We start from the raw sequence: 20,098 nt of genomic DNA, 5'->3' as shown, positions 1-20,098 counted from the left end.
CGTCAAATGGTCCATAAAATTGGCTCCTCACCCTTGCGCAGATGCAGCCTTCTTTTGCAGTTTTGTTTTGCTGCAGGAAAATTCGGATTTGTTTTGTTTTGGAAACATTCCGAAAAATATGGTGCGTGAAAACGGCATGGAGTCCGGATAAGTTACACGCGACTTATCCGGTTCTGTTACACGGAGTGGAGATCGTGCGGGCGCCCTGATCAAGTGACCTATCCTATATAAACCGAGCCGCCGCCTTCACGCAAAACACACGAAATCAATCTAGGGTTTGCCTCCTCCTCTGTGCTGCGCCGTCGCTCGTGGGCTACTCCATCCCGCTCGCTAGTGTGCACCGGCGATCGGGGAGGGCAGGTCTCCGGAACCTCTGCCTTCGACGTCCTGCACCGGGAGAAGGCGGCAATAAGGTTTTTGGGAAGCGCTTCGCGCGACTGCTCCCTGTTCGTCCGCGACGGCTTGCCTTCCTCTCCGCTCGCGTGCTGCGCGCCTTCGTCGACGCTCGCAACCGCGAGTAGTTCCTGCCGAGCAACCGGTCTTTCCGCCACCTCGGTACGTGTTCGACATGTTACGCATATTTGATCTGTCCATGTTTTACTTCTTAGTTTACATGTGTAGATCTAATGATGCATTAATGCTAGTATATATCTGTAATGTCATGATTTATTTATGGAATATATTAAATCATTATATGCCTATATTATCAACAATCCAAAAACCTTACTATAGGCGCTGTGATTTTACTATGGTTGGTTTTGCCGATGCATTGAGGCCGGATAAATTTACCGGTGTGCATTTTAAGAGATGGCAGATCTGGGTCACTCTGTGGCTGACAACTATGAAATGCTTCTGGGTGAGTACTGGCAAGCCTATGGGCGTTCTTAATGCTGACCAGCAGAAAGAATTCGATGAGGCCACTACTCTCTTTGTGGGATGCATTCTTAGCGTGCTTGGCGATCGTCTTGTCGAGGTGTATATGCATATGGCCGACGCTAAGGAATTGTGGGATGCACTGAATACTAAATACGATGCTACTGATGCTAGCAATGATCTGTATATCATGGAGCAGTTTCATGACTACAAGATGGCTGACAACCGTTCTGTAGTCGAACAGGCTCATGAGATACAAACCATAGCTAAGGAACTCGAACTCCTTAAGTGTGTCTTACCCGACAAATTTGTGGACGGGTGCATTATTGCGAAACTACCTCCATCTTGGAGAGGTTTCGGTACTGCACTCAAACACAAGAGACAGGAATACTCCGTTGAGGGGTTGATAGCGTCTCTTGATGTTGAGGAGAAAGCATCGGGAAAAAGATGCCGCGTCTAAGGGCGATAGTGGGCAGTCCACTGCCAGTGTTGTGCACAAGGCCCAGAACAAGAGCAAGGGGAAATACAAAGCTCAGCAGACCACCAACTTCAAGAAGAATAAGAACAACAACAATCCTAATCAGGATAAGAGGACTTGCTTTGTGTGTGGTCAACCTGGCCATCTGGCCAGGAAGTGTCCACAACGTAAGGGGATGAAGGCACCTGCAGGGCGGACCTCTAATTCTGCTAATGTGACCATTTGCAACACTAGAGATGGAAGCGGGTATGGTAATTTACCTACTGTTTTTTCAGTTAATCAATCTACTTATTGGTGGGTTGATACAGGGGCCAATGTACATGTTTGTGCTGACATCTCATTGTTTTCTTCTTATCAGGTCGCACGGGGTTCCACCGTCCTACTGGGAAATAGGTCACATGCTTCTGTTCATGGTGTTGGCACGGTAGATATGAAGTTTACTTCGGGAAAGATCGTGCAGCTAAAGAACGTGCAGCATGTCCCTTCTATCGACAGGAATCTTGTTAGTGGCTCCCGTCTGACTAGAGACGGATTTAAGTTGGTTTTTGAGTCTAATAAAGTAGTCATGTCTAAACATGGATATTTTATTGGTAAAGGTTATGAGTGCGGAGGCCTGTTCCGCTTTTCCCTTTCTGATTTTTGCAATAAGTCTATGAACCATATTTGTGGCAGTGTGGATGATGAGGCTAATGTATGGCACTCACCTTTATGTCATATTAATTTTGGCTTGATGTCTCGGCTTTCCAGCATGTGTTTAATTCCTAAGTTTTCCATTGTCAAAGGTTCTAAGTGCCATAGTTGTGTACAATCAAAGCAACCTCGCAAGCCTCACAAGTCTGCTGAGGAGAGAAACTTGGCACCTCTAGAACTCCTACACTCAGATCTCTGTGAAATGAATGGGGTGTTGACGAAGGGTGGAAAACGATATTTCATGACGTTGATTGATGATGCTACTAGATTTTGCTATGTGTACTTGTTGAAAATGAAAGACGAGGCTCTAGACTATTTTAAAATTTATAAGGCAGAAGTTGAAAATCAACTTGATAGAAAGATAAAAAGACTTAGGTCTGATCGTGGTGGAGAGTTTTTCTCAAACGAGTTTGACTTATTCTGTGTGGAACATGGCATTATACATGAGAGGACGCCTCCCTATTCTCCCGAGTCTAATGGGATTGCTGAAAGGAAGAACCGCACACTGACCGACTTGGTGAATGCCATGTTGGACACCGCGGGATTACCTAAGGCATGGTTGGGGGAGGCATTGTTGACCTCGAATCAAGTGTTAAACAGAGTTCCTAACAGAAATAAGGACAAAACACCATATGAGATATGGATTGGGAGAAAACCATCACTTTCTTACTTGCGCACATGGGGGTGCTTGGCGAAAGTCAATGTACCAATAATGAAGAAGCGCAAACTTGGACCTAAGACTGTGGACTGTGTCTTTCTGGGATATGCTCACCACAACATTGCCTATAGATTTTTAATAATTAAATCTGAGGTACCTGACATGCATGTTGGTACAATTATGGAGTCTCGTGATGCTACCTTCTTTGAGAGATTTTTCCCAATGAAGGATACACATAGTAGTTCTAGCCAACCCTCTGAAATAATTCCCAGTTCAATCACACTACCAGAACAAACTGAACATACACATGAACATGTTACTGAGGAGGATGACAGTGAAGCTCCTCGAAGGAGCAAAAGACAAAGGACGGCTAAGTCTTTTGGTGATGATTTCACTGTGTACCTCGTGGATGACACTCCTAAGTCAATTTCAGAAGCATACGCATCTCCTGATGCAGACTACTGGAAGGAGGCTGTCCGTAGTGAAATGGATTCCATTATCGCTAACGGGACTTGGGAGATGATAGATCAACCATATGGGTGTAAACCTGTGGGGTGCAAGTGGGTGTTCAAGAAGAAGCTCAGGCCTGACGGTACTATTGAAAAGTACAAGGCTCGACTTATTGCTAAGGGCTATACTCAGAAAGAAGGCGAAGATTTCTTTAACACTTACTCACCTGTTGCTAGATTGACCACAATTCGTGTGCTACTTTCCCTAGCAGCCTCACATGGTCTTCTCGTTCATCAAATGGACGTTAAGACAGCTTTTCTTAATGAAGCTGGATGAGGAGATCTATATGGATCAACCTGATGAGTTTGTAGTTGAAGGTCAAGAAGGCAAAGTGTGCAAATTGTTGAAGTCTTTGTATGGTCTGAAACAAGCTCCTAAGCAATGGCATGAGAAATTTGACAAAACATTGACATCTGCAGGCTTTGCAGTTAATGAGGCAGATAAATGTGTGTACTATCGCCATGGTGGGGGTGAGGGAGTTATTCTGTGCTTGTATGTTGATGACATACTGATATTTGGGACAAACCTTGAGGTGATAAATGAGGTTAAAACATTCTTGTCTCAAAATTTTGATATGAAGGATTTGGGAGTAGCTGATGTTATCTTAAACATTAAGCTAATTAGAGGTGAGAATGGGATTACACTCTTGCAGTCCCATTATGTGGAGAAGATCTTGAATCGCTTTGGCTACATTGATAGTAAGTCTTCTCCAACACCTTATGATCCTAGATTGTTGCTTCGTAAGAACAAGAGAATTACTAGGAATCAACTGGAATACTCCCAAATCATTGGCTCGCTGATGTACCTGGCTAGTGCAACTAGGCCTGATATCTCCTTTGCTATAAGCAAGTTGAGCCGGTTTACCTCTAATCCGGGAGATGATCACTGGCGTGCGCTTGAGCGAGTAATGCGCTATCTGAAAGGTACTATGGAATTGGGGCTTCACTATTCTGGGTATCCTGCGGTACTGGAGGGATATAGTGATTCTAACTGGATCTCTGATGTGGATGAGATCAAAGCCACTAGTGGATATGTCTTCACACTGGTGATGCTGTTTCGTGGAGGTCTTGCAAACAGACTATTTTGACGAGGTCAACCATGGAAGCAGAACTGACGGCACTAGATACTGCTACTGTTGAGGTAGAATGGCTGCGTGATCTATTAATAGATCTGCCTATTGTTGAAAAATCGGTGCCGGCTATCCTTATGAACTGTGACAATTAAACGGTAATTGTCAAAGTGAATAGTTCTAAGGATAATATGAAATCATCTAGACATGTGAAAAGACGATTGAAGTCTGTCAGGAAATTGAGAAACTCCGGAGTTATAACGTTGGATTACATCCAAACAGCTAGAAACCTGGCAGATCCTTTCACGAAGGGACTATCACGAAATGTGATAGATAATGCATCGAAGGAGATGGGTTTGAGACCCATGTGAGTTATACTATGGTGGTAAACCAGTCTATGTGATCGGAGATCCCGTGAATTAGAACCTGGGAAGAACAAACCATTAGTAAACTAGAGGAGAGTACCAATCTATACCCTCTCTAAGTGAAGATGCATGTACTCTCGTGAGCTGCAAGGCAGGTTGGCTATGCCTTAATGAGTTATGTTGGCTTTAATTAGCGAAGATGTTGTCCTGCAGAGCATTCTTGAAAGAACTCACCTTTGTAAGCTTGACTGTTGGTCGCAGTCTATGAAGATTTTGGGTGAATCTTCTAGGAAGCTTACTAAAGAACTAGGAGTATGACTTATACGCTCCACCCGAGGGGTAGTCTACAGACGATCTAGTACCAGATAAGACTCTGAGTGAAACTTGCTTGCACAAGACTTGCAATTCAAGGCGTAGTCCATTGTTCAAGTTGTGAGTAAGTGTAGCTTGGAGTTCTAGGTGGATGTTCAACCTTGATCGGTCTCCATCGAACCGCTGGTATATAAACAGTACATTGGAAAAGGCAAATCTCAGTGGGATTTTGAGATTTGGTGGGGGATTGTTAGAATTAATAGATGGGCTAAGGCCCATTCGAAGATTAATTCTTTGGAAAATCACAAAAGCCCACCTCATGGGATGGCATGCATGTGGAGTTTAGTACCACCTTGCTTATTCTAGGAGAGGGGGACCTCCTTAAAAGGGAGGATGCCCTCCTAGCCACTTGAAGCATGTGTGGTGGAGAGAAGAGGGGGAACACGCGCGCGCTCGCTCGCCTCGCCTGGCAGGGCAGGCGGTGCGCGTGCACGATGTACGCGTCGAATGGTCCGCAAAATTGTTGCAGTTTTGTTTTACTGCAGGAAAATTCGGATTTGTTTTGTTTTGGAAACATTCCGAAAAATCCGGTGCGTGAAGACGGCGTGGAGTCCGGATAAGTTACGCGCGACTTATCCGGTTCGGTTACGCGGAGTGGAGATCGTGCGGGCGCCCTGATTAAGCGACCTATCTTTATATAAACCGAGCCGCCGCCTTCACGCAAAACACACGAAATCAATCTAGGGTTTGCCTCCTCCTTTGTGCTGCGCCGTCGCTCGTGGGCTACTCCATCCTGCTCGCCAGCGTGCACCTGCGATCGGGAGAGCAGGTCTCCGAAACCTCTGCCTTCGACGTCCTGCATTGGGAGAAGGCGGCAATAAGGTTTTTGGAAAGCGCTTCGCGCGACTGCTCCCTGTTCGTCCGCGACGGCTCGCATTCCTCTCCGCTCGCGTGCTGCGCGCCTTCGTCGACGCTCGCAACCGCGAGTAGTTCCTGCCGAGCAACCGATCTTTCCGCCACCTCGGTACGTGTTCGACATGTTGCGCATATTTGATCTGTTCATGTTTTACTGCTTAGTTTATATGTGTAGATCTAATGATGCGTTAATGCTAGTATACATCTGTAATGTCATGATTTATTTTTGGAATATATTAAATCATTATATGCCTATATTCTCAATAACATGTTCCTCTCCTCCCACCCCAGCGTTGTCAACTCGATTGAATGGATCCGTAGCTTCAGAATCTCTTCAAATTAAGTTGAAAATTGACGGCTGCGCGCTTTTGCGCGGTGGAGTGAATTTCAGTTCAAACATGCGTGGGATGGAAGTCGCTCATTGAAGAAAGGTTGGAGGCGCAACTGCCGAGGCAACAATAAAGCACATGCAACGGAGTTGTTATAATTCATCAGCGGAAAAGCTAGCGGCCTCTCTCCTCTTCCTGCAAATGAAAACTAAAAAAGCAGCCTTAACGTTCGTGCCACAAAAGGAGAAGAGAAAAAAAAAAGAGAAACGCATCGAATTCAGTGGTTGTTTCATCATCTTTAATTTGAGCGAAACCGATGCCGTGCTGACGCCGTCAGCCCGTGTGCCCATCGACGGCGACGGACGGACGGACGGCCTAGCTGACGGAGTAATTAGCAGGCAGCAACAGCAAGTGCCATCTTCTTTGGTGTTTATTTACCACGCTGCCATTGCATTGCCATCCGATCAAGTACTGTACAATCACTGCTACTGTTGAAGCTTAGTGTTCAGTTTGAACAGCAAGAGCAATAGTATAATTGAAGCGTGTAGCAGCCTTGACAGGCAGGGGCAACGAGCTGCCTGCCTGCCTGCCTGATCAGGTTCTGATGGAGCTTATGACGAACACAAGAGGCCAGAGAGAAAAAAAGAACGACTGTCACTGAGACTGCCAGGTATCACTCGCTCGTCTTGTGTTTGTTTCACTTGCAGTTTGGCAGTGATCGACCAAAACCAACACAAAGCTGATCGATTTATTACTGCTTCTCCATGGATTCATCACAACTCAAATACAGTCTCTCTCTTTCATGCAATTCATCAAATGGAAGGATGGAGATAGGAGTAAGTTTGGTCAGAGTGTTTGGTGTAGTTGCCAGCCAGGCTATAAACAAACAGTAGGTTGGTGAGTTGGCAGGGGAAATGCCCAGTTGGAGCACGACAGGTCACACAAACTTTTGCTGTCCGTCCACGTCCAAACAGGACACGGCCGTGGGTCCACAAAGTAAGGCTCTGTCGTGTGGGCACATCTGAGCCGTCTGGTGACGAGACGGGGCCCATCCGTGCCGCACTGCAACAGTGGCAATTCTGTAGATATAGGCCAACTCAAAGGGCAGTTACGCAAGCTGGAGCCGGACTGACTTACCCGTAGTAATAGGAGAGTACATCGGGTTTCCGTTGCTTCTTTTCTCCTCTTGTTCCATGTTTCATGGGCCATGGCCGTCTCGTCTCTTCTTCCACGATAATCGAGGCATACAATCGCTGCCGGCTGAAACGCCAGTGAGGGGCATTCCGGCGAGGAGGAGGTGGTCGTCGGCGTGCTAGCTGCGGCGGTGGCACCGTGTTCGTTCCCTGTACTTACAGTTGAACGACGGTGTTTAATTTGGATTGGTGGGTGGGCCTCTTGTTATCTCCTCAGTTTTGCATGTTTCCACTCAGCTACTAATAAACAGGGGAGGGGAAGCTTCCCGTGTTTCCCGACGGAATGCGGCGCCAATTTGGATTGGAAGGAAGCTTAATCGCCATGGATGGAGATGGAAGGAATCCCCCGAAATCCGGACAGAGACGATGGCCGTAGCAGACACAGTGGGTGGCCGCCCACCATTTTGCCCTTCTTCCCCGCGTCGCCATGCATCTCTCCGCCAAGCCCGCAGCACCCATATAAAAGTTGCAATCTTTCTCTCAATCCGCAGCCGCAGCGACTCGCTCGGACCCCCTCCCTGACCCCATTCAACTAGCCCTGCAAAAAAAAAAAAAAAAGACGGCCTTTTCTTTCTTTTTACCACGACCTGTTCTTTCTTGTCCTGTGGTTTCTCTACTCCACAGTCACCACAACAGTGGAGTACTAGTGTTTACTGTTTGCCTGCTTCGTCTCCGGGCATTAAAGTCCCCGGAGCTAGCCTAGCGGTGCTTGTCTCTCTCTCTCATTTTGGTGTCTTTGAATTCAATTTTTCATCACCTGTTGGTTCTGCTGGTGTTCACTTCATTTCTTGCTGAAACCGAAATGCTTTTGAAGCACTAGGAGGCTGCTCGAGCTCTCGGACATGGCGGTGGTCTCCGGTCCGGACAAGGGCCGGGGAGCGGAGGCGGTGGTTGTGGTGGCCGTGCGGGCCGCCGCCAGGGACATCTCCAAGGCCGCCCTCGTCTGGGCTCTCACGCACGTCGTCCAGCACGGCGACACCATCCTGCTCCTCGCCGTCATGCCGCCGCCGCACAACTCTGGTATACATGCCCTTCCTCTTCAACAGCTTTGCCAATTTACGATGCCATGCATTTTTATACTGTATCATTGAGCTCTTTGGATTTGGTCTTCATGGATCAACTTTCACTAGTTCAATTATTTCCTCTCGTTTTAATTTCAGGCAAGAAGTTCTGGGGCTTCCCGCTCTTTGCAGGGGGTTGTGCGAGCGCCCACAGGAGCGTGTTGACTCAGAATTCGGATGTCGCTGATTTGTGTAATCAAATGATGCTGAAACTTCGTGATTTTTATGATCCGAACAAGGTATCAAAAGGGAGCTAACACTAGCTGCTGTGTGTTTTTACTTCAATCTTTCAGCACAAGCACCTTTTTCTCTTTCTCTTTTTTTTTTTTGCTAAAAAAATCTGGTTACATTTTTGTGTAGATAATTACAAAACTTAAGGTTATCCCTGCATCTCCTGGTGGTGTGGCTACTGAATCAAAGCGTGCCCAAGCAAGCTGGGTTGTGCTAGACAAGTAATGTTATCCTGTACTACATTTCACAGTTTTTACAGTGCACTGTTACTTTTAACCCCTTTTCCGTATCTGCATCATTGAGCAATGGTCTTGTTACTCAGGGAGTTGAAACATGAAGAGAAACGTTGCATGGAAGAACTTCAATGCAACATTGTTGCTATGAAGCGCTCTCGGCCCAAAGTTCTTCGTCTGAATCTGGTGAGGTCTCCCCCAAAAGAATCAAAATCACCTCTCCCGCCACTTCCTGAGTTGAGTGATTCAGTTGGTGAAACCGAAAGCAGTATCAACGAACAGCGATGTCCGATTCGTGAACCGGCTGTGACACCAAGTAGCAGTCCAGAGTCAGAAACAGCTTTTGGTAGCACTGATGTTGGAACATCCTCCGTTTCAAGCTCAGACCTTGGCACATCTCCATATTCTGCTTCAGAAACGAATAGCACATTCAAGAAAGAGGCAACCAAGGATAACTTCCAGCACTCTGATGTCAATGTATCTGATTCTGAGAGTGAAGCTTCAACTCCTCCAGCAGCATCATCCCTTCAGCCATGGATGGCTGACATTTTAAAAGGATCTGCGTCCTCAAGATTAGCAGGAAACCGTCCTAGAAGAACTCGTACTCCTACCGCAGATGCTTTGCTCGAGAAGATCTCGAAGCTAGATCTCTTGGCTGAAATCAGTGCAATCAGAAGCAGGTCTGACTTGAACTTCAGAGGAAATGTGAGAGATGTTGTTTCATTGTCAAGGAGTGCACCTCCTGGACCACCGCCTCTGTGTTCAATTTGTCAGCATAAAACACCTGTATTTGGGAAACCTCCACGGTGGTTCAGCTACGCGGAACTGGAACTTGCAACTGGTGGCTTCTCCCAAGCAAATTTCTTGGCTGAGGGTGGGTTTGGGTCTGTTCACAGAGGTGTCCTACCTGATGGCCAGGCAATAGCTGTTAAGCAATACAAACTTGCTAGCTCCCAAGGTGATGTTGAGTTTTGCTCAGAGGTGGAAGTTCTAAGCTGTGCACAGCACCGGAATGTTGTAATGCTGATTGGTTTCTGTGTCGAAGACAAGAGGCGTTTGCTAGTTTACGAGTACATTTGCAATGGATCGCTGGATTCCCATCTCTATGGTAAGCTAATTATTATTCTGCAAATTCTATGTGACTGATGAATATAGCTTAGAGCAAGTTTAATATATAGCCAACTACTAGCTCCAAATCATCTATAGCCAATCTAATAGCTCATTCATACAATAGTTATCTATAAACCATTAATAAATGGTCCCACCTCTCATACACACACAATATTAGAGTTCGTGCTACAGCTGACCACAAATATGTAGCCTGTTTTCCTTCTCTCTCTTCTCTTCTCTTCTCCACATGTGTTTATAGCTGACTTGTAGCCTGCTATTGGAGAAGAGTGCATTGGTCCTGTTGCAATAACTCTGTTGATTTAGCTTATGTCATGGCCATGTTGGAGTAAAAAGCATGAGTGTTATCTTTTCAAACCATCTGTTACTCCTTAGGCCGTAACAAAGAGACGTTGGAATGGGCTGCAAGACAGAAAATTGCAGTAGGAGCTGCGAGAGGGCTGCGATATCTCCATGAAGAATGTAGGGTTGGTTGCATAATCCATCGTGATATGAGACCAAACAACATCCTTGTCACACATGATTTTGAACCACTGGTATGATATTCCATCCCTATATTATGTTGGATCATAGTCGATGGATATGAAGATGCATAATAAACAAGACTGGTCATCTTCTTTCCATTGAAATGCTGTTCTGTTTCAATAGATAGTAAAATTCAGTACTACATGATTAATTGATCATATATGCATGCATGATGCTGTGAAGATGTGCCGTACTTGTCATTCTAATTGGCATCAGTGGTCTTTAGCCTCAACTTCCTTCCACATAATGAGGGTGAAGTATCGTCATATCGTGTGCAGGTCGGAGATTTTGGGTTGGCTAGATGGCAGCCTGATGGAGACATGGGTGTCGAAACAAGAGTAATTGGCACATTTGGGTAAGTGCTCAGCCATACAATCCATCAATCCTGTCCTTTGTGAGGTGTAACTTGTGAAAAAGGCATATCTGAGACCATTTTCGGCCATGTGCAGTTATCTGGCACCTGAATATGCGCAGAGTGGGCAAATAACCGAGAAGGCCGATGTGTACTCATTTGGGGTTGTGTTAGTGGAACTTGTCACTGGACGCAAGGCTGTTGATATTAACAGGCCAAAGGGCCAGCAGTTCCTCACTGAATGGGTGAGTTCGTTCACCTAGTATTGCACTATTTAGTGCTATATCATCACATTAGATTATGTTAAGCTTGGATATTTACTTTTCTGACAAGTGACAAACGCTGATAACCTCCTTTTTCTTATAGTACAATGGTAAGTATGTTTTGAGCCTGATGGCCTCAGTAGTGCCAGACTGTCAGTTTCCACTTTCCTCTGTTGAATTGACTCATCCACAGTTCCACACTTTTTCCTGATGATAAATCATTCCTGTTTTGATCCATTTGCAACAGGCACGGCCTTTACTGGAAGAGTACGCGATCGACGATCTGATCGACCCACGGCTAGGGGACCGGTTCAGTGAAAATGAGGTCCTGTGCATGCTGCATGCAGCAAACCTGTGCATACGGCGTGACCCTCATTCGAGGCCTCGCATGTCCCATGTTAGCCACACACCATTCTTCTCCACATTTCTCAGTACCTATCACCTAAGCTTGATTTACATCTGTACTAATAATGATGTTTCTCCTCGCATGTATGAAAAGGTTCTACGCATACTGGAGGGCGACATGGTGGTGGAATCAGGTTGCGTTTCTGCTCCATGCAGTGAAGCTGGGAGCAGGAGCCGGCGAATGCTTCTCCAACAAGAGCAGCAGAGCAGCCCGGCTCAGCAAGATTCACAGATCATGGTTGATGGTAAACCACAGTCCTATGTGGCGAGGAGAATTGCCTGGGATAGAGATACGCAGAGCTTGTCCCACAGATTCTAGAATCTCCATCTGCACAAGAATGCAGCCAATTCTGTGCAGCCTGTACTGATGCAATTCTTTTCTGCTCTGCTCAAGGCCTGCAGTGTGTGTACAGTAGTAGTAGTGGTGGTGGTACAGTAGGAGTAGTAGGCTTACATTATCTTGAGCTCTATCTAGGCTTGTAAGTGCCTGTTTTGTGTCATGAACGGGGGAAAACCATCCATGGGTGTTTTATGGGAGGGATTGTTTTGCTTGTTTGGAATCTCATCTCATGTGTTGGGAACAAGATAGACAGACAAGATTGGGTTTGCTATTGCTTGTTCTATGGCTAGGATGCTCATGTTTTTGTCACCATGTATCCAGTAGAGAGCATATCTGATGACTGATGAGGCCCAGCAAGAACAGCTCCCGGATGCTTCTTTTCAGACTCCGTTGCGAGCAATCATCCATCCGTTCATTCAGCAACGAGCCATCACGTCACGTCGGCCGATGCGAAACTGAAGCAGTGGTGGCCACAGCGATAATCCGGCAGGGACTGTGGGATACTGTTGGTTTTTACAGTACAGCAACTGCAAGATGAAGAAGCTGTGGCGCAAGTAATTGCGTGCAGTGACAGTGGTGTGGTGGCCTCGGTCGGAACGAGACGCTGCCACTAGCTGCCATTCTGCCAATCAATCATGCCTGCACACACACACAAAAGATGATTCCTTTGCTTTTGACCATTCCTTGGATCTGCACAGTAACTCACACCGTGTCCTTTTCTTTCCCTTCGATTTTCTGCTCAACTTTTTTCACCAGGTGTAAATTTTCTTTCAGAATAAATCAAATTCCCTTCGAGTCCATTTGATGATTAGCTTGGAGATTCATACTTCGATGAGCTCGTCCTCATTTCGGCCCACAATGAGCTTCTGGGCTGGACCGGACAAGAGAAGTACAACCAGTAGTGGGCTGGATGTGCATTCAATTCACACATGGATAAACTGTTCCTCTACAACCACATCTGACAAAATCAACCTTACAGCACCACAGGTGACAGGTTTCAGATTAGCCTCTTCAATAAACCATGGGATCCATTCTCAGCTGAGCAAAATCTCTGAACCAACGCACACACGACTACTCATCAGAAACATGGCATACACTGTCCACTCCTGTCGGAAAATAGAAGCAGCACATGAGCTACTATGTCTGACAAACACAGCAATGGTGATGGATGGGTGCACCTCGGATATGCACGGGGATACAGACACAGGCGATAAACACAACACTCCTATCTGGGAGGGGCGACATAACAACACAGTACTCAACTCGACGACACAGTTTTCAGGTGAACCAACAAGACAACCGAGCCGCTAGATCCGAGCGTTCGTTTCATTTCCCACCTAGCGAGGGGAACTGGGCCTGATCTTCGATCACCGGAGCGGCAGCCTGTCTGCGACCACCGTTGCCATTGTAACCACCATAGAAACCCCCACGATCACCACGACCCCTGCCACGGCCACGACCACGGCCAGGGTTGTAGTACCTCTCTCCTTCAGCCGGCTTCAAGAATTCATTGATGCTCAGGGACTTCACCAAGAATGGACCAAACAGGAGAAGGACAAAGACAAGTCAATATTGTGAGCCAGAACAGCCAGTGTAGGCTTATGATTAATGAGCCAAAAAAATGAAATACCTTCTTGGTACGTTCATCCTTTTCATCCTTTTCTTTCTTTTTCAAGTCCTTGTCAGAGCCCTGATAATAATAAAAGTTGAGCGGAAATAGACATGTACTGAAACATGTTCAGAGGACATAACACCAAGCATACAACTTACCAGCTTGATAAACACTTCCTCATTAGCCTTTTTGACAGAGAGCTGTTGCATGGCCTGCAACTCCTTGTCGACTTCAACTTTCCTCTCCTCAGCCTTCAGTGCAAGCAAAGCTTTCCGCTTCTCCTCCAGCACTTTCTCATATTCCTCCAAAGTCATCTCCTGTGAAATGGTGGTAGAAAATTGTTATTTCACTATCAAACGAATTGCTACTTGAATTGCACGGAGTGCTAACTTCAAGCAATTACTTAGAAAACCCTTTAATAGGCAGAGAAATGAGACAGTAGAAACACCAGAATGAGCAAACACATGCTATATAACAGGCAACTGTTAGGACAGTAGGGATAATAGGAATATCCAAACATGTACTAGAACCAACACAAGAACGCCTGAATGACCAAGAGAATTTGATCAACAAATGGAAGGTGCCATAGCTGAACGTTCACCATGGAGAAAAGAACGGGAAAGGCCCAAATAATATTATGGATACCCAAAAGATCTACTACATAGCAGATAGGAGATAGCATTCAATACAGAAGGGAAAAAAAATTAAACAACAGAAACTTCAGGTAATGATATTGAATTATGCAGAAAATCAATATATACAGCAGCTTCTAGTTCCAACTGATGCAAGCAAAATTGCAAACTTTATATTTCTGTATTTAAAGTGGGCACAAGTCATCCACCACTTTTGAGTGTGGCAGACTACTCACAGAATATATAAAACCTTCCCATCAGTCAACTTAAACATCATCTTACCGAAGTCCTGGCTATTTTGTAACATGAGTATCAAAAGCAAATTAACTAAGCAGTAACGCGATACATTCTGACATAATTATATTGCATTGGCTAGAAATGAGCAAAAGCACAAAACTGAAAGCAAGAAGAGCCTGCAAAAACTGGAGAACATAATGCAGTTCTCAAAAAGGCAAATTTAACCCACATGTAAACCAGTTGAATGATTGAACTACATTGCTTAGAATAGTACAGATGACATGTTTTCCCACACTAAACGAATGACCTGTAGCTAGTTTCTGACGAAATCAAAAACCAAAACTATATGTACCCGTTGTGCTTAAAATGCATCCACATGTTTGACCATTCAAAGACACCAGAATGTACTACCCAAAACTGTATGTTTACCATGCCCTATGCCCAGAAAGAGTTATCATCACCTCCTAAACAGTACCAAATGTGCACACATGCATTAAGGTATTAAAGCACAGATCAGAAATATACCTTATCCTCAGGTTCTTTTTCTTCTTCTTCATTCTCTGGACTCTCCTTGTCCTTGTCAACCTCAGACTGTGGCACATCTTCAGGTTTCTTCTCATCCTCTGCAGTTGCAGGAGCCTCCTCAGTGTTAACAGCCTCCGCAACTTCCCTAATCAACCATATAGAAGAGTTATATTCAATCGTCGGATCAATCAATCACATCTACAAAATAAGCCAACAATCGCAAACCAAATTGCAAAGGACCAATCTTAACTGTGCAAGGCCTTCATCGGTGACAGTTCCCCAATTGCCGCGGCCAGACCCCTCACGCTTCAACTCATAGCCACGGCCAGTGCCGCTGTGGCGCTCATACGCCCTGCGCGGACGTCCATAGTCGTCTCCACTCTGCCCATCACTATAGCCACCGCGGCGACCACCTCCACGGTAGGGCTGGCGTGGCCCACGGCCCCTCTCTGCCTGTCTCCCCTCACCGTCTTCACCGCGAGCCAATCCACCATCACCAAACCCACCACCACCACCATAGCCACCCTCAAAGCCGTTGGCATCACCCTCACCGAAATCTCGCCTCGGACCGCCCCTGCCTCCTCGGCCGCCGCCTCTTCCACGCCCTGGGCCACCACGGCCAGCCCCATCGCGTGGAGCACCGTAGTTCCTCGCTTCCCTTACTGTAGATATATACATAAAAAATCAAATCAAATCTTTGCGCCCAACGGAAAAACAGCCATGGATCCAACAATCCGGTAATTTCTCCATCAATATGCGTACGGTAATCGAATCGAATAGAGAGCACTGAGAAGTGAGAAGCGTGTCATACTCACCGGCTTGCGCGGGTGGCGCGGGCTTGGTGGGCAGCTTGGCCGGAGCGGGCGCCGGCGATGAGGCGAGCTTGGGCGACGCGGCCGCCGCCGCAGCCTTCTTCTCGGCGGCGGCGATGAGGTGGGAGGGGTCATCGTTGTCGACGTCGACGAGGAGATCGAACTGGTTCTTGGACCCCATTTCTCCGCGCCGCCACACCACTTAGCTCCTCTCTATTCCTCAATCCCAAACAAGAACACACAGACCTTTCAAGCCACCATCCCCGACGAAATCGCCGCCATGAGATTGATGCAAGGAAGGGGATTAGGGTTTGGCACACAAAACCCTAGCCGCCAAGAGCAAAGCCTTTGGCTCTCGTCTGCCCGGAGGCTGCTGCTCTGCTATACGGTACGGTCATACACTAAATTAATTCCATTTTCAGAGCACGGCCTCACTAATTATTTCCTTTTATTTACGAAATGACGCATTTGGGCCTAACAGTTTGCGCTAATTACGGCCAAAATTCTGGTTACCAACAAAGTGTCGTGAGGGTAGTTCTGTCTTATCCCCTTTGTACTGGAGAAGTACTGCTCTTTATGGGCCTAGTCGGCTTACATAGGCTTAAGTGCTTATTAGTTGGGCCTTCGGATTAACGGGCCTTCGGCCTAAATGGACAATATGTGACTGCATCATGATTAGCAAGCTTAATAGCGATTCTGTTTGTTGATGCTTAATCTTACCCATGCGTCATTAAGCAATGGGATTATAAGATTATAAAAGATTTTTTATGCATGCACCGTAGATTAGCGGCCGCCAGCGTTAGTGGATGAAAGATTAGCAGTTAGTGACCAATTAGGTAGCTGTCCGAAATCTCCGCGCATTCCTGAAGCAAAGCTGCAGGACAGGAGAGGGACCCTGAACCTAAACAAAAACAATTCTATGATTAACCATCTTCTCTCTGCTTAGTCATTTATTTAACCCCAAATTAATTCGGTTCTATCATGCATGCCCGTCTCCATCATGGACTGACAGGCACTTTAAATATTGTCCAAATCCCTTGCTTCAACAGTGGATCAAAGATTCATAGAGAGTGCATGTGTGTGTTCAAAGAAAGATAATGCAAAGAATTATGATGGATTGACCTCACTAAAGTACTATCCCTCCTATACTCAGATAATTAGTGGTATGGTATGACAGTACGGTTAACCATAAATTAAAACCCAAATTGATTGCAAATATAGGGCTAAACACGAAAACGACGGGTGCAATAATTGTCGTGTCCTCACTAGTAGCAAGTCGACGTCCCTCTCGATCAATCGGTACTAGCAGCAGCGAGATTAGCATCACTCTTTTCTCCATATATTACCATATTTGTAGCCCATTCGATTGTGCAATGCAATGCAAATGCGCAGGTCATTCTCCCTCCCTTAACTAGCCTGCTAATCTGCAGCCGCGACACACACACCACACACACAAACGCATTGACGCATGCACGCCATCATGGCGAGGCGATGCTCTGGTGACTACTCGACTGCAGGCCAACGAGCCGGCGAGGAGGGCGGCGGCGGCGGCGGCGCCGGGCTACGGCTGTTCGGGGTGCAGCTCCATGCTGCGGCGGCCAGCTCGCCGGCGTCCTACTTGCACAAGAGTTACAGCATGGATTGCCTGCGGCTGCAGGTTTCTTCTCCTTCCTCCTTGCAGTCGTCGTCGTCGTCGCCGTCGCCGTTGACGTCCTCGTTGTTGCTGTCCATCGACGAGGGCTGCGAGAGGCCAGCCGCCGACGGCTACCTCTCCGACGGGCCTCACGGCGCGGCGGCAACCATGCGGGAGAGGAAGAAAGGTAAATCAATTAGTTATCCATTGAAGCATGTCAATTTGATTCTTGCAACTGGAAATTGATGGATGCAACGTACGACGTGGTGCGTGCAGGAGTTCCATGGAGCGAGCAGGAGCACAGGCTGTTCCTGGCGGGGCTGGAGAAGCTGGGCAAGGGCGACTGGCGAGGCATCTCCCGGAGCTTCGTCACCACCAGGACGCCCACCCAGGTAGCCAGCCATGCCCAGAAGTTCTTCCTCCGCCACAACAGCGCCGCCAAGAAGACCAACAACAAGCGCCGCTCCAGCCTCTTCGACATGGTACGCTCACACGCATACATACTGCATTCATATGTTCATACAAGTCGAGCTGAGCTGAGCTGATATGTCATGGCAGGTTCAGGATTGTGACAGTGGAGGAAGATCTCTCGCCTCATCCGATCCTGCCACTCGCTGCAACAACAACATCTCTGCTTCTCTGTCTCTCCAAGTTTCGCACCACAAATCAGGTGACAGTGCGTGGCCTTCGTCAGAAACACCATCAGTTTCAGAAGCACAACAAGGTCATGGATACGGCACTAGTCACCATTGCTCTCCGCTGGACCTGGAGCTGGGCATGTCCCTGTCCACCACGCCATCCATCGGAACCTAGCACCATCAGTTGCCGTGGTCATCCATCGACTGGATTCCCAAGATGCTTAACAAATTTTATCCTCAGGGTCAAGTTCCAACCATCTTGCTGCTGAATCTAATTGACAGCCATGGGGACAGTGTTGTAGACAAAAGTTTGGAATCTTGTAACATTGTCTCATGTAGCCACCCATTGTATGGTCACAAGCACTGTGCATATCTGCAATGCTACCATGCTTAGTATTCTCTGCTGCATCAATAGAATTTTTTGTTGCAGCGATGTATATAGTGTCCTTAATATCTGAATCATTTTGTTTGCGGTATGACTCATATCCTTCCACTGATCGAGCAAACAGCACTAGCGACAAGAATGTGGTTGCAGTGTCAATGGCGATTGGCAAGCAATCTGTAGTGCCTGAAGCACTGTATGGCGCTCAGGCCCTACAATCCTTAATCTGGTATGAGATCGATGTTAGGTGCATGTCCATCTCGTCCCAATTCACTCTCCTTCATAGTACCAACTTGGAAGCCTTTTGCTTCCATGGTGCCCTCTCCTTTTCTTTCACAATAACTACATGCTTGCTTTAATTTTGTGCAATTGACAGTGCAAAGAAGGTCTCAAAATGCTCTGTCCTCAACCTATGCTGAATATCTGATATTCTGATGTGTGTTTACCAATTAGTCTATCTGGTATCCTGGTGTTCCCGGGTACTACATATTCAGGTATCTTCAGATCAGCACTTTGGTAGGAATTTAGTCTCTGGTTGTGTTTGGGGGACAAGTTGTGCACTGTTTGCAAAAGCAACATGCCAATAACCAGGACATATTGCCATCAGAGAAAGGTTAAATGCTAACAGGACAAGGACTAGATGTATCACCCATACTTGATAACTTGAACAATGACCTATGACATGTCACAATCCATGAGCAAAAGACACCAGCTAGGACAGCTGCCTAAATGGTTTCAACTCTGAAACAGGAGATAGTGGAGATAGAGGAGCCACGGCGGCATGCATCAGATTAATTCAGAGATGTTCAGATGTGATGACAAATCGTCGAGCAAGCTTATGATCCGGATAAGGCGTATCTAGAATCAGTATATTTCTTGGCCAAAAAACGATGCTCATGATGCAGCTGCTAGCTGCTTGGCTTGGCTACACACACATGTACAACAAGATCTAAAGGTTTGGACACATAGCAGAAAGAGCCTTTTGAGTGACAGTGATGTGTGAGCTACCCTGTCTCCTTTGCTTAATCATATTATTATTACATGGCTGATGATGGCTTTTGGTGTGGTTGCAACTTGCAAGGAAGGATAGCTCCTCTAATACATTTGGTGAGGTGGCAAAAAGGCGAAGCTTTCCTCAGCCACATGCTGGAAAAAACACGCACAGAACACACTAGGATCCTACTGTGCATCGCCACCTGAGCTACAGCATTTCTCAAAGCTTTGTGGATGCAATTATTTAGCTGTCTAATTACCTCCACAGTTGGCTAAAGGGATGGACAAAGATGTCAAACTGCAGACGTGGACTTGCCGGCTCACATCACAGCCATGTCATCATCATCGCTGAAACACTGGGGCCGTAGATATGGGCCTGTGGGCCGGCCCGCGGGTGCTTCGTGTCATGGACCGGCCTGCTCTGTAATCGAAGCATAAAAAAAGAAAGTAGAAATTAAAAAAATGGCGTCGCCCGGGTTCGAACCGGAGACCTTCAGTGTGTTAGACTGACGTGATAACCAACTACACCACGACACCAATTTTGTCTGTTGTCATTTACAACTAACTATTAATATTTAGAGCATTAAGCATTAAGCCATTAACCCAATCAATGAATATAAACCGTTCTGAATAAATAAAAAATATAAACATGTCAAAAACCCATAAATCTAAAGATAAAAACAGTTGTAAAATCTAATTTTAGT

The 20,098-nt window shown here is 46.4% G+C and overlaps 3 protein-coding genes and 1 non-coding gene across 6 annotated transcripts; 2 read left to right on the top strand and 2 right to left on the bottom strand.

Annotated features, from left to right (window-relative positions):
- Window positions 1–7,373: 7,373 nt before the first annotated feature.
- Window positions 7,374–12,144, top strand: LOC127773257 (inactive protein kinase SELMODRAFT_444075-like). 3 transcript variants are annotated; one of them, XM_052299291.1, is made up of 10 exons: window positions 7,374–7,581; window positions 8,207–8,412; window positions 8,553–8,692; window positions 8,814–8,905; window positions 9,007–10,025; window positions 10,421–10,581; window positions 10,849–10,925; window positions 11,020–11,167; window positions 11,433–11,582; window positions 11,685–12,144. In XM_052299291.1, the coding sequence occupies exons 2-10, from the start codon at window positions 8,235–8,237 to the stop codon at window positions 11,907–11,909; spliced, it is 2,190 nt and encodes a 729-aa protein (XP_052155251.1). In that variant the 5' UTR covers window positions 7,374–7,581; window positions 8,207–8,234; the 3' UTR covers window positions 11,910–12,144. The 3 variants fall into 3 exon arrangements, with proteins under 3 accessions (XP_052155251.1, XP_052155252.1, XP_052155249.1); XM_052299292.1 differs by lacking the exon at window positions 7,374–7,581 and adding an exon at window positions 7,643–8,097; XM_052299289.1 differs by lacking the exon at window positions 7,374–7,581 and having other exon boundaries at window positions 8,107–8,412.
- A 796-nt stretch (window positions 12,145–12,940) lies between these two features.
- On the bottom strand, window positions 12,941–16,151 carry LOC127773258 (RGG repeats nuclear RNA binding protein A-like). The gene is made up of 6 exons (XM_052299293.1): window positions 15,752–16,151; window positions 15,187–15,598; window positions 14,937–15,081; window positions 13,701–13,859; window positions 13,561–13,620; window positions 12,941–13,454 (listed from the first exon to the last, which is right to left on the bottom strand). Exons 1-6 carry the CDS (start codon window positions 15,927–15,929, stop codon window positions 13,257–13,259), a joined length of 1,152 nt encoding a protein of 383 aa, XP_052155253.1. The 5' UTR covers window positions 15,930–16,151; the 3' UTR covers window positions 12,941–13,256.
- A 974-nt stretch (window positions 16,152–17,125) lies between these two features.
- Window positions 17,126–18,452, top strand: LOC127773107 (transcription factor MYBS3-like). Its single transcript, XM_052299124.1, has 3 exons — window positions 17,126–17,568; window positions 17,658–17,863; window positions 17,940–18,452. Exons 1-3 carry the CDS (start codon window positions 17,217–17,219, stop codon window positions 18,192–18,194), a joined length of 813 nt encoding a protein of 270 aa, XP_052155084.1. The 5' UTR covers window positions 17,126–17,216; the 3' UTR covers window positions 18,195–18,452.
- Window positions 18,453–19,857: 1,405 nt separating this feature from the next.
- On the bottom strand, window positions 19,858–19,931 carry TRNAV-AAC (transfer RNA valine (anticodon AAC)). The gene has a single exon. It is a non-coding gene; the product is annotated as a tRNA-Val (tRNA).
- Window positions 19,932–20,098: the final 167 nt, after the last annotated feature.

Source organism: Oryza glaberrima, chromosome 5 (genome assembly GCF_000147395.1).
Source record: "Oryza glaberrima chromosome 5, OglaRS2, whole genome shotgun sequence".
Lineage (NCBI taxonomy): Eukaryota > Viridiplantae > Streptophyta > Magnoliopsida > Poales > Poaceae > Oryza > Oryza glaberrima.
Note: the sequence above shows the minus strand (reverse complement) of the source record. Positions and strands in the feature narration are given on the sequence as shown.